The 15348-nt window shown below is 31.9% G+C and overlaps 1 protein-coding gene across 3 annotated transcripts in view; it reads right to left on the reverse strand.

Annotated features, from left to right (window-relative positions):
* LOC106457318 (beta-1,4-N-acetylgalactosaminyltransferase bre-4-like) overlaps window positions 1-13290 on the reverse strand; it is a 52608-nt gene extending 39318 nt beyond the window's left edge. Inside the window, exons 1-2 of one of the 3 annotated variants that reach the window (XM_013916710.2) lie at window positions 13161-13290; window positions 3296-4015 (exon numbers count right to left, since the gene is read on the reverse strand). In XM_013916710.2, coding sequence (XP_013772164.1) covers window positions 3296-3755 — 460 coding nt within the window. In that variant the 5' untranslated portion in view covers window positions 3756-4015; window positions 13161-13290. Of the gene's footprint in view, window positions 1-1303; window positions 1460-3295; window positions 4016-5913; window positions 5932-13160 lie in introns of those variants that run through there. The other 2 variants (XM_013916711.2, XM_022383189.1) reach the window with 2 other exon arrangements.
* Window positions 13291-15348: the final 2058 nt, after the last annotated feature.

The raw sequence follows: 15348 nt of genomic DNA on the forward strand, positions 1-15348 counted from the left end.
GTTGAAACTTAACCTTGCCAGCCCTTTCAACCCTGTTTTATCCAGAAAAACTTGAATATTGCCTTTCATTTTATTCACAGTTAGTCTGTCTGAAAATAGAGCAGCAGATGTAATGGTTGCTGCAACTCATTCAGTATAAAAACTAATTTATAAGTGACCACTTCTGCTGGTGCATGCCATATGAATATGGGTTTCAGAATACTACAAAACCTCACCTCTTGTGTCACAGAAACAGCAGATCAATACCTTAAATTACTTCACTTCTTGAGTTGTGATGGTTTGTGGTATATGAAAAGGTATTCCTTTTATTTTTGAAAGGTGAATGTTTCTTGTTCACCAAAATTTTCAAATAACCTGTACACATACTTTATTGCAAATGTAGTATAAGAATGATGTAGGTCAATGGCTTTCTAATACAGCAACCTTACCCTTGAGCTAGTAACATTATCAAGTGTCATTAGCTTGAGGTGATGAAAACTATAAATGCTTGTTATGCAAGTAGTGGTACCTTTAGCTCCAATATCAAATCATTGTCATGAATAATACAAAGTGCAGCAGCAAGTTTGGAGGTTTGACAAAGGTTTCATAATTTTCTAGCCAGTATACTTTTCTCCTATGTTGGTATTGTGTTACTTACAGGTTTTGGAAGATTCTTACATGACAAAGCTTGCCGCCTGATCCTTTGAAGTGAATGAATGTTTTATGTTTACTCTGTGCACAGTTTTCTCTTCTTTTACAAGAGTTTTTACTTGATGCTGCAGAATGAAAAATGTCTTTCATTTACCTTTGTCGGCCAGTTTTTAAATACTAATGCAAATCACCATCCTAGCCACTAATTTAGACTTATGTCAGATGACACATTTTCCTTCATAGCTTTTTGATAATATCTGGTATAAACTACCAACCAAAAATATTTCCAATGGACTTGTTCTCATCAATGTATTTTCTGTCGTATCAAACTACCAGAACATAATACATACAGGTTATCATGGTGACTGAAAAATGTCACTCAAAAGTAAATTAAAATCCCCATTGGATTTATTTAATACAATCATTAAAACTATTCATTATTCTTCATAAAAAAGAAAAAAACTGCTGAATTCATCTTCACAAAACATGGTTGGCAAAAGTATCAGTTGTATAGCCATTACCATGTTAACAGGAATGATAAAAGTTATAAGCACCACAAAAGTACAAACTTGGAAACTTCATTTCAGGATAAAACCAAAGAAGTACCATGATTCCCCTCAATTAATTTAGTTGAGGATAATATGAATAAAAAAAAACACAGAATAATACATACCTGATTCAAAACTTCAGGAAAGATCTAGTCACAGCCTACTTATCAGGTGCCAATGATTTCTAAAAACATTTCCATCCATAAATGGACTAGGTTAAGCAGCACCAGCTATTACACAATGAATCCTGCCCTGGAAAGAAGTATACCTGAAAACACAAACTAAGGAATACCCTGTAATTAACACTAGTGTTTCTATTTCAAGTACTTCACAAACACTCAAGACTACAAGGTTCTTTTAAAAAAAAAAGATTTTAAATGTTCAGTTAGAAAAAAAGTTTTAAATATTTGCTCTGAGGCCTGCTTACTGTTCGTATGGAGGTAAAAATAATTTAGAGTTGCTTTTCTTGTCCTAAAATCCACAAACAGTCACATTATCTGAACAAAAATGTAACTTTTCTTTTTAAGAGTCCTGACACTCGTAGTAATAAAATTAAAAATGAAATATGTAGCATTCAAGGTGAAGTGGCTTAGTATGATAAAGCATATTCACTGGTTCATAACACACTGTCAATTTTCACTTCTTCAGACACATTTTGTCTTCATAGGATGATGCAATTTGGAAATTTCCACAATATAACTTTTATCACTGGTTATTAATAATTTCAATTCCTATAGACTGATTAGAATTTTAATGACATTTGCCACCTTAGTTGGTTTGTTTTGAATTTCATGCAAAGCTACAAGATGGCTATCTGAGCTAGCCATCCCTAATTTAGCAGTGAAAGACTAGAGGGAAGGCAGCTAGTCATCACCACCACCTCCAACTTTTAAGCTACTCTTTTACCAATGAATAGTAGGATTGACCATTACATTATAACAGCCCCACAGATGAAAGGGTGAGCACATTTGGTGGGATGGAGATTCAAAAACCTGTGACCATCAGATTGCAAGTAAAGTGCCCAACCCACCTGGCCATGCCAGGCCTCTGCCACCTTAATACTCACATCATTAAAACTTTCTTTTCAAAGTTTCTTGACTAAATTGACTAGCATTAAATACTCAAAATTGTACTTCAACAGTGTGAAACTGATAAAATTTTTAAAGAAATTTACAAAGAAAATTAACATATATTTATACTACAGAAAACTTGTTACCTTTGAAAACTGGTCATAAAAATAATTTATGAAAGGTACTCCACAATATATCTGTCATTTAATTTAAAGGAAAATGCAAAAAAATATATAGATTTTAACATTTAATACAAAATCAATAGTATATTTTAACTTGTTTTAACCTTCATTTGATGGGCACATGCATTGCCATGTAATTGTGAATTTTGTACCATGACAAATAAGTATTCTCCATCAAATTTCACAGTTTAAATAAGTAATGAAACATTAAAACATGTCTCTTTGTTTTTTGCTGTGTATCTACAAATAAACCAGGCACTAAGAGTTATTTAACTATAAAACATGGCAGTGAAAGAGAATTTCAGCTACACCTTTGACTTTTCAATTTAGTAAATATAAAATCAAATATTTGTTGAAAATCAGTTACTTCATAATGAGGCAAAAAATAGCCAACAGCAGCAGGGATCCAGTAGTATATGTTGGCTATTGCTTGTATTTGAAAATACATGTTTCATATGGGCTAATAGGTTTAATCCAACTCTAGAATAGAAGTTATTGTACGAATATAACAACTGAATGCATTGTTTATAAATAACAATCAATACAATATGCAGATAAGCATGCAATTTTATTAACATAGCTCTCATTCCAGTTATGAAGTCAGCCATAAACAAAAATTTAAATGGATGACACACAACATAATTGAACATTTGAATAGGTGTTTTATTAGAAACCTACTAAGTTTAATGTGAATTCCAATGCCATATGAAAAGAAAGTGACAGACTGTTAAACAGCAAATAATACCTTATCCAAGTCGTAAGACAACTGAAATTATAAATAGTTACATAATTTTAAAAAATTTAGATAGTTGATTTAAGTAAGAGCTTCAGATTATCCATATTATTCTGATGTAAAGATACTCACCTAATTTTGGAGGCACAAGTGGACAGAGATGAATTTCTTTATTCACAGAAATTGTTTGTGACCTTTTAGTTTGATTTCTCACTGATGTAGCAACTTCTGATGAATTATTTTCTATTTTCTTTGTTTCTACAGAAGTTGAATTTATTATAACACTACCATTACCAACTTTCATGCCCACTGTCCATTGGCTGCTATTGATTATTTGAGGAATTTTTCCTATGGGAAGTATTATGTTTCTAAAATCGTGCTTTTCATTTCCTGAAATTCCAAGAATTTTGTGCATGGATGTCCAACTGAACACAGGAACAACTTTTTTCTGAAGGTTTTCTTGATAAACAGAGAAATTTGTGATATATTGCATGAGAAAAAATACTGACACCACTCCCAAAAGGATTTTAAAGAAGTGAACTCGGCAAAACTGGATGGTAGTACTTTGTAAAATACAAGTCTTAGTACACATTGCTAACAGACAGAACACCACCACACCAATACGTGGATTTGAAATTCAGTTATGAAAGAAGAACTACGACTAAGACCATGTAGTGAAAAAATACGTTCACATTCTATTTATATATACATACATGTGCACACCGATGTGTATGGTACAACTCCAATGTCTCTTTTTTTAATACATCTGGCATTGTAACATAAAAAAAAAGATTGGTGGTCAATCTCTTCTAGAATACAAATTACTGTAGCTTCGCTTGTGATATACCAACACTGAAAAAAAAAAAACAAATTTACAACATTTATTTTTCCAAGAATAAAGGAAATTACATTATTAAAAGGTACTCATCAGTAATAATACTAACCATGTAATAGGATTAAGTAACAAGCTAAAACAGAGATTTTATTATTTCAAATAATATATACATTTAAAGCAATAATTCTTATACAATAAACACAACAAATCAAAATACGGATGAGCTGGAAAACAAAGTACTACTTTTAATTAAAGCAACTCTTCACTTACTTTAACTTACAGAAATGTTAAAAATACATAACATACAAGTCATGATATATTTTTTTTAAGTGCTTAATTTATAGCATACCTTATGAATATCACCAATTTACCTCTGATAATTGTGTTTCGATAAATTACCAAGCAAATATGTAATTTTGACACAAGAATCAAGGTCAACGTGCAGATTTTTTCTCAATATGCGAAGCTCTGGTAAAGTTATTCCAAAACCATTTTAATTCCAGATTAAAGTGAAACAGACGTAAAACGTATTTTCTGTGTTACTGTTTCACCTTTAGGTTTTGGTTGTACGGTGATACTTTTAATAACTAAATTGAAAAATTCTGGATGAAAATATCCTTATCTTTTTAGAGGTTATAGTGTCAGCACAGTAGTTTGAAACCTGTATCAAACATACAACATTTAACTCAAATTATCAAAGTTCTGTTCTACCTTATCAATATCAGATATAATCTTTAGAGTCTGTTTTTTTACAATGTTTAAATGCCTTATCCCATGCTATTCAACATTACTTGCTTACAACTACAAGCATATGAAACATGTATCCAGTTCAGAGATCACATGAATTCTGAAATGTTCAAGCTATAAGCATTCATAAAGTAATTATCCTATATTACTACCACTAAAATACCTATAAAGTATAATGGTAAATTCCTAATGTGTAAATTTTAAAATGTTTTCATATCTAAAAATACATGTTTGCAAAACAAGAAATAAAGACATTAAAATTCCATTCTTACACACAAAAATTAAAAACGAATTTTGCCGTTTCAATAATCAGAGTAATGAAAAACATTAATAATACAAAATATTCAGATTTAATCTTTTTTGATGAATAACTAATTATAATGTGTTTTGGAAAAATACAGAAAAATATCGATGGACGACAAATTATAACAAGTGTATCATTCGGGTTACGAAAACACTGTAAAAGTAAAACGCATCCCTATACATGCACGGATACTTAGGCCTATCCGTAACCGGTACTGTGCAGTAATTTGATACGTAATCAACGCATACGTGACAAGAACGGAAATGTACCTACTGTAATATTTAGAGTGTGTGTGTATGTTCTTGTTTTTTTTCACTTCTCATAGTCATACTAAAATATACGATCTAACAAAAATCCACTTCCTTTCAATTCATATCCAATAAATAATGCCGATGCGTGCCAACACATAAATATTTGCCGCTGCTGCCATGCACTAATGGATATACAGGTAACACGTGTAAAGCGTTTTCCTGTCAGACATTCCGAACATTTGACCTTAAATACAGAAAATATCTTCAGAGAAATCCTCGTTTTAATAAACGAATTTTTAGTAATCAACAGACTTGTAGGATAAAAAAAAAACACGATAAAAACATGTGATAAACTTCTTAACTTTTTCCGCTTTAAAAGTATATATGCGTATGTGGGTGTATGTACATATTGTTACGTATCTGCTTTTTTGTTAATGTCCCGTAAAAATTCTTTCCGAGGAACTTCAGAGATAAAAGTCCTTTCTTAATTAAAACTAGTTAATTCTTTCTCGTTACAAACTTTGTAATACACTTAATTTCCACTATCACTTTAAACTTAACTACTTTTATAAATATACGCTATAATTCACGGAGATTTGCACATTTTACTTACGGTGCCTACTGCTCGCTTGACTCGATTACCTCTATCTTCAGTCTCTCTATCTATCTGCAATTATATCTCCAATTTATTTGCCGGGCTTATATACTAAAAACGAGGGCGTGCACCACTTTTGGATTACCTCGCCAACCACATTTTATTCGAAAGTCACGTCTGAGAGACGATCTACTATGTCATATGGGCCATCCTATGGAGAAGACAACTTAGGAGACTTCCCTTTGTTCTTCCTGTGATTATACAACCACACCTTGTCTCCTGGTACAAAGATGACTTCAGTAGATCTCTTATCATAACATAGCTTCATCGAATCAGCAAACGTTTTCAAGTTTGAATGCACTTGATGGTGAATATCATCCATCCTTTCAGATAACATTTTCACGAACTCTGACACAATCTCTCTATCTATTTGCAATTATATTTCAGTTTTATTTGCCGGGCTTATATATTAAAAAAAGAGGGCGCCTAGAACAGACTAGAGTTGCCAGAAAAAAGTCAAGATCCTTCGAGAACATCATGACGTGTTACTAGTATCACATGACTTCCGCTGTTGTAACAATATATGTATATTTCTATAGCAACGTAATAATTGTAGAATGCGTTTTACTGTAAAAGGTGTTTAAAACCCCAAATGACGTACGCACGGTTGTTTGTTAGAAAACTGAAAATTTTCGAAATAACAGTGCACAAAACATAATATTACATAATCGCTGAAGTTAAAAAGTTCTACTTTAAAGTTATTCCAGTAAAAACTAATCGCATTGTTCAGTTACAGTTCTAAGTCAGAAGTCTCGCAATAAAACAAGTTTTAACACGGTAAAAGTCAGATGTAACTCAGTTCAACACATTTTAATATCTTTAAATTAACTAGGCGTTAGGAAACATAAAGCTATTTTCTGTGAAAACGATTCGGAAAATGTAACGATTTTTTTTCGACTCAAAATCTTACGTTTACGTTACAGTGATGATGTGACTATACTTTGGTGGCGCTTTGAAATAAAACAAGAACACCATTCATAAATAAGTTTCTTGTAAAAACTTCTATGGAAGAACTTTGGTACAATTTGCGGCATAACAATTACCGACACAAACAACATAATTCCTTTTCTTAATTTTATTTATAATGTATGTGTAGACAACTTTTACAGTAGGAACATACAATAATTATAATGTTTCGACCCGTAGCACAGAGTTATCATTAGGTACGTCACATTCAAAAGGCCCCTCGTTTTGCTGTTAATGTATTTTTTAATTATTTATTCAGTTCAGCAGGTTTCTCAATAAACACTAAACTAAACTTTAATTGCCCATTATTTTCGTGCACGACTTCAGAACTGAACACAATTATTGTGAAGCAAAATTATATAATTTATTTTCTTTACACATTATGGGAATTTAATATTTGACAATGTAATTCGTCATCTGAAATTTTAATTAAATAAGAAGATATGACATACTTAGTTTCAACCAACACCCACCCTAATCACACAAACTGAAAAAACAACTTCAAACATTGGTGAAAATATTCAACTTTGAATTGTTTTATGCCAATATTTCATTTAACTAATTCATTTGCACAGTATTACAAAAGCAGCGCTCGTACGTCATCTATAAATTTACATATCCAAGATATAATCATAGCTATGTGGGTTCTACAATTCATTATTTTAGTTAAATGATTAAAAAGCATACGCAAAATATTCCATATAATCAGTCAAGTATTCTTTGATATGGTTTACAAAACTGACTTTCTTCTTTTCGAAAATTTCAATACCTTGGGTAGCGCTTCAACTTCAAGTAAAAAATGTTAAGAACCAGAGAAACTTTGCAAATGCACAAGTTACATCCAAAACTGAATAGGGCGTAAAATAAACAATACAGTGAATGAATTTTGGAACAAAATATTAACACAAAGACTACGAAACTAGCTTCGATGTTTTCATTTGTCCTCTTCAATCAAATGTATGGTATATTCTACGTTAATTTAGCTTCACATATTCAAAGCGTAAGAACAAAAGACAACTTTGGCAAAGGAAGGAAATATAATTTGAAACAATCTCAGCGATAAGGATGCTAAGAACATTATTTTGCCTGTATGAAGTTTCGACTAAGCTGTCAGACTTTTAAAGTGAATAACTTTAATTGTAGTAACTAATACCGCTTGGACACATATGTCAAAATTCACTAGTTAGCTATTTCGTTAGGAATTATACCTAATAGCAGTTGTGGCATAGGATCCACAAGGTGCAAGAAGGTATTCTAAGAGTTTTTCTCTATTTGGTCATTGATATTGTATTAGAGTATAGCCCGTCAAAAATGGCGGGGCAAGTACTACCTCCCCCACCCCATAGTATACCCTAACCAATAATGTATTCGTGTGTATACGATGTTTGCGTTTGATGTGTGTGTATGTGTGTGTGTGTGGGCAAGTTACAGATGTTATAGTACACTCTGATATTTATAGCTGGTTTATACCCTCTTATAGGTTAATATAGGCCAGATGTTTTGGATTTTGGTGCTATAAGATTGTTTTTTACGTAAATGTTTACTGTAGAGCAGATGTTTGTGCTAACCATGATTGGGCTTTTTTTTATATAGTATTTTCTTTATGCTACAAATAGTTATAGCTGCTATCATTATAATTAGCAGCTAAACTGTTTTATGTTCATGTTTTTGATTGAATAAATTTTTGATTTTGTCCATAGCAATGAGTGGGATGAGAAAGATTGTTACTGTTACTGAAATTGAAGAGATTTGGGCAACAGCTTCTGCTAGTGGAAATGAATTAGAAGGTGCTGATGATCCTGACTATGAAGACACAGTTACCAGAGGTTGAAGAGGAGGTGAATACCTGGGACACACCTGACCCAGGTCCATCTACCAGCTATGCTATGCCGATTTCTGTATCTAAATGAAGTAAGATAAAGGAAGTCAAAAGTCAGAACTACCGAGATTTAGATTATGTTACAGATTTTAGTAGACAACAGAGTGTACAAGGATTCCAAAATGTAGATTCATGTCAACGTTTTGAGAAATTTTTTCCAGTTTCAATTTATGAGAATGTAGCTAAGGTGACGAACAGATATGCAAAACAAATGTTAGAAAAGTAGGGGAACTACTACCAAGATCTAGGTATAATAAGTGGATGGATGTTGAGGCCAAAGATATTCAGGCTTTAGTTGCTATAGAAATTGGTATGGGGTTGGTGCATAATACAACATTAGCTTCCTATTTTCAAGATGAATATTGGCTGACTAAAACTACTGGATATGGACATATATTTACAAAGGATCAGTACCAGCTAATAAAGTCCTTCTTACACTTTACTGATAATAAGGAAGGTAATGCACAGAGTGACAGACTTTACAAAATCAGAGCAGTATTGGATACATTAAAAGATATATATGTTTCTTCTTATAACAGCAAAAAAGAAATATGTATTGATGAGTTGATGCTGTAATTCAAGCAGTACCTCCCCAGCAAACCTAGTACAAAATGGGCCATTAAAGTCTGGTTGCTTTTGATTCTCTTATTGGATATCTGTCAAAATTTGAAGCATACACAGGCAAAGAAACCACAAACATCCAAAACCAAGGGTTAAATTACAAGGTTGTTTTATCATTACTAAATGGATTTGAGAATAAGGGACATACAGTATAACTGGACAATTTTTATTCAAACATACTACTTTTTGATAGTCTGAGGGTGAAGAAAATAGGTGCATGTGGCACAGTGTATTTTGTATTTTAATTATCATGATTTATAATAAATAAATATATAAGCTGTTTATTGACCATTTACAGGATGACAAATTCAACATATTTTTCTCAATTTTCTTTATATGATATAAATATCAGAAACTGTTGGACCAAATACAGAAAATATATATCCTTTGATACTGAAAAAGGCCTAGAAAGGATCAAATTCCTAATTTAATTTTTTGATGGATAATTGACACTTTGAGAACCACCCAGAAATTTAATTATGCACCAAAAGGGTTAAAAAGAAAGAAAAGTGGCAGGCACATATCATGAAGACCGAATACTGTTCTTAATTCTCTTTTTTTAAGGTCATGTGAATACAAAAAAAAACATCAAATAACATTTAATATTGTGAACTTACTCATTTTCAAATGAATCTGAGCCTTAACAGAAGCTTTGTGACATTTCATTGAATAAATCTTGGCATTTGCTGTTACAAATAACATTCATATTCTTGCAAGCTTGGCATTTTATTATTTGCTAGTGAAAATACCTGGCTTCACTCGGGTTATTAGGTTTATATATTCTATATCACTATGTCAGTGTGTGTATTCTGAATCTATTTTAGCACAGAACAGTCACAAATATTATAAACATTTTTATTTCACAGAAACATAAAAACACTTCTTTTCTATATGGTTTTTTGCTAGCTTGTCTCATTAAAAAGATGCACGCATGTGGATAAGTAATAATACCTTGGTGCACACCCTCAAGGTCCACTTAGTATTTTTTAACTATGACAGTCACATATTCTTTTCTATGTGGTTTTTCACTAGCTTCCCTCATAAAAAGATGTGCATGCACATATGCATGTGGATAAGTAATAATACTCAGGTGCACAACCTTAGGGTCCACTTATTATGTGTGCAAAATTTCAGATTTCTGGGTTATTTCCTCTTGAAGCTATGGCAGTCACACATACACATATACAAACCCACAGACATACCCTTTTATTATTATAGATTTATAATAAAATTTCCCTAATCATCCATTTAAGAATGAGCTTTCAGTTTATACATAATTCTATAAAGAATAGATACCTTCTGAACTAATTTAACAAAACTTGTAAGAATTTGCAAAGTTGCTATGCTTATTTACAATTTTTTACATCTACATAAGTCATTCATTCTTTATTTTTCATCTTAAGATGCAATTTCTGAAAGATAAGTTTATTGAAACTAAAAGGTATGGCTTGAATGATCTAAATAACAGATCTTGATAATGTTATAATCATCAGGAATTAATTGCTTTTCCATAAAATTTCTAACTATATCCTCCTTCTTAGTGCTTAGAACAAAGTCCTAGAAAACTTCTGAAGTATGCAAGGTGACATGCTAAAAACAACCCCTCATAACCAAAAAAGCATTACAGTTATGCATAAAGATTAGAGCTGGGTAATTAACTCAATTAATTACCTATAAGCATTGATTACATCAATTAGTATCACATAAAAATATCAAAATTATGATTAAATTGATCAATGGCAAAAAAAAAGATCAAATAATCAAATTATTGTTTCTAATCATTCCAACTACTAAAGTAATCAAGATATTGCCATTCTAATTTCTCCTTATTTTCAATTAATTCAAGGTTGTTCAGTTTAATCAATTAGCATCACAATTCATAAAAACAATCAATTAATTGAAATTAATGGTTACAATTACTCCAGCTATCCAGACTCGTATGAGAATAATCAATTAACTGAAAAATTAAATATTAACATTTTTCAGTGCCATGTATGAAGCTATAGAGCTACTGATGACATTAACAAGACTTAGAAAAACATAATTTATAAGCCTACTAAATGTAGGTTAGTATTTTGCAATATTTTTATTTGTTTCATAACTTTTATAAGTCAGATTACTGTAGTACATTGGTCAGCAACCTATGATCCACAGGTCACTTGGTGACCAATGGCAATGATTTGGCTGACCTGCTAAAAGTTAACTTCACTATTGCAACCTGTGAGGGTACAATTGTTGCTTAGTTCAAATTTCTCGGCTACATGAGAAGAACAAAGATATTAAAAGAGCGAGTCACGGCTACAGAGAATTTTATGATCAATTTTGGGGAAAAATAATCAAGCTGGTCAAACTATGTGATAAAACTTTTGACTAATGCTTCAGGTGTACTGTGCTGTCATTAGCCAAGAGATTCCTTGGTTGTTTAGCAGAAAGTGCTGTGTGAAATGTATTTTGATGTTTTTATAGGTTTTGAGGTAAGCATATGGCAAATTATATATATTTGCAGGTAAATATGAGTTTCAGGTTATATATAAGTGACAGTAGTGTTTTATTTGTGACAATAGAACAAACATGTAAGCTAGATACATTGCTTCATTTCTTTTTCCCTGCCATCATGGCTGCAAGGTGCCAGACTGAATGACATGTGCTTCGCTACTCGCATGGCTGAGGCTGAACAACGTGTAAAAATGTACCCAGGAAGTCATTAAATTATGTATTGCAAAATCAGTCAAGAACTGTTTATTTTTTGTTGATAAATGTATTTGGTGACTTATTTGTTGAATATTATTATTAATTATTTGGTGACTTGTTTTTGAGAATAATTAATTTTATTTGTTATATGTAAATAAACATACACATTTAAATCTATGTACCAGTATTAAGAATTATGACTCTCACTGACCAAACACAATGCAAAATTTTTCAAAAAAAATATAATTGATCCACAATCAAAAAAGGTTCCCAACAACTGCTGTAGTGTATAATGTATGTCATTTATATGCACATCATTACAATCCACTTAAACCTAATATGCTATTTTCAATTAACCCTGTTAAGTAAAATAAGGCAATTCTAAAATCAGTTTCAAGAAAAATTAAATTTAAACACCTTTAATTCTATCTTTGTCACAAACATTTCACACACCATAAATTGCTGTTTAGGGTTTTCAATGAGATAAATTCCACAACATAATCTTACTCTTAGTCTTTACCCCCAGTTTTAACTTTGTGTTAATGGCCAACAGATCAATCTTTGAACTTTGACAGAGTCTTCACTGATTTGTACTACTGCTAATGCTACTACTGAGTACTAGTACTCAGTTACACTAGTGCAGCTTATAAATATATTATTTATTTAAAATTAAAGTCTGCAAGTGAAATTTGTGAACATATTAACCACCATCATTACCGCACTATCAGACTAAACATAAATTATATTTTTAGTTCTTTAGTTTAATATAACGTTGAAACTATACAAAAAAAAAGTCACAAACCTGTTAAACGACTACTGTTCCTCTACAGCCTAACTAAGCCTAAGGCCTAGTCTGGTCTAGTAAGACTAAGAATATTACTACTAGTATTAATATTCACTGTACAATAAATATAAACTAAATTGTATCTGTGTGTTAACAGCCATAATATTTGATATAAATAAAAACAAATCATATGCAGAGTAAAAAGAGATTAAGTTTCACATGAACCACTTATATTTCTTTATGAATTATACTTAATTTTCATACCTCAATGTATAACCACAATTCATTAATTGGGCAGCAGCCATTTCACAACATACGATACCCTAATCCTAGTTACAACTTACATTAATCATCGTATAGAAAATATTGTATTTCTGCACGTAATACACCCCATAGGATTTCCAGTAAATGTTATTGCAAGTGCCATCTACAGGAAACAATTCAGAGGAAGATAAATTACTATTATATTTTTATTGACGTTTTTGTAGAAAGTTAAAGTTGTTTTAATATTGTGCCACTAATTTATTTATATTAGCATTTTTCAATTGACTTTTAAGTAATAAAAATAAAAGAATTGTCAATATACGTGTGTGTGTGTGTGTGTGCAAGATAGAGTTGCCTCAGTTGTAAATTTACAAATACATAAATTAGGCCTATAAGATAAAGTGATGTCCTGAGACAATGTTTCTTTAAAACTGATACTCTTCAAGTAACAATTGTGACCGCTCTAAAAATGGTTTGGCAGAATATGTATTTCCGAATTAAACTGTATGAAATGAAAGAGACTGGAAAACATATTTGGCAAACGACAAAATTAGTGTAGACAAAAAATTCAACCAGGAGACGTATTCACAATATGGAAGAAGGGTGCAATTCTCTATAAATTCTGAGAAATCTATGTCAGATGACTATCTGGATAAGAATGAAAGGATCTGTATCAGCCGTCCATAACTTAGCAGTAATAGACTACAAGAAAGGCAGCGAGTTAACACCACCCATCACCAACTCCTGGGTTACTGTTTTACTGACAATAGTGGAATTGATCATCACATTATAATGCCCCACGGTTGAAAGGGCGAGCATATGCAGTGACGAGGATTCGAACCCGAGAACGCACATTGCGAGTCAATGTAATTTTGGCGATGATGATGTATTCACCTATCTGATCTTAATAGAGAAGACGTCATATGCATATCATGTGTTTTCTATCTGCTTTGGCCCAGTATGGTCAGGTGGTTAGGGCACTCGACTTACTTCATTACCAAATCCAGTTCAAGAATTTAGCTGGGTAGTTCAACAGCATAACCCACTTGAGAAACCAGTGCTCACCTATTCGCCGTTAGGAGCATTATAATATGACAGCCAATCCACTATTCAATTAAAGTATCTCAATAGTTAGTGGTGAAAAGTGTTGATTAGCTGCCTTCCCTTTAGTCTATCACTTCTAAATTTGGAACAGCAAACACAGATAATATCAAATAGCTTAGTGCAAAATTCATCAAACAAAAGTGAAAATCAATCTATTCATCTTGCTGCCCATCTGTAGAGTCAGTTCTAATGATACTAAGTAGCCTTCCAGCTGAAAGCTGTAACAAATAACAAACATTGGTAGCTGCACACCAGAAGGAAGTATCCAGATCAAAGTTCCAGAATTGGGTACAGAGGAAAGAAGAAACCTTGGCCGAACTTATAAAATAGTTTTAAATGCTTGCCCAATTAGCTTACTCAGATGCTCCATGTCAAATGATGGATTTATTGGAACAAGATCAATTTTATGGCTATCATAACAGATGGAACTTGAGTCCATTAAAATTGCAGTTAAAGAACTAAAGGCACAATTTACAAGTTAAAGAATTATCAGATCAAAATAATATTGAAACATCAACTTCCACTAACAATAATCTAAAAGGACTTAACGAATTAGTTAGACAACTAGTCACGCAGAATGGACAAAATAAAACACAATACAATAGTTTTTAACTAATATATTGCCAGGAAATGTAGACAATGTAGACAAAAGCCGTTTACCATTATTTTTTGTTTTCTAACTGTTGTACACGATATTTTAGTATTTTATAATGACCTTTGATAATGTACATGATGGGCTAAGGAACTTTTGGATTGGTTCAGGAAAGATAATCTTAAGCTGAATCCCAAGAACTGTGAACTGTTCCATGAATACGTGCATTTCCTGGGATACACAGTCAGTAGAGAATGTCTACAGACCCATCTAAGATTTAATCTGTTCAGTATTGACTAACACCAAGGATCTTGTGTGAGAGTAAAAGAAAGGAGTCTTGGAAGATGTTCTTACTATCGTCGTTTTGTAAAATATTATTCTAACATAACTCATCCTCTTCTTATGTATTACAATTTACTCCGGACTAGGCTCCAATTTATTATCTAATATATTATAATTTCGAATAGCCTGAAACTGAGTTAAATGATAATT

Source organism: Limulus polyphemus, unplaced genomic scaffold, assembly GCF_000517525.1.
Source record: "Limulus polyphemus unplaced genomic scaffold, Limulus_polyphemus-2.1.2 Scaffold316, whole genome shotgun sequence".
NCBI lineage: Eukaryota > Metazoa > Arthropoda > Merostomata > Xiphosura > Limulidae > Limulus > Limulus polyphemus.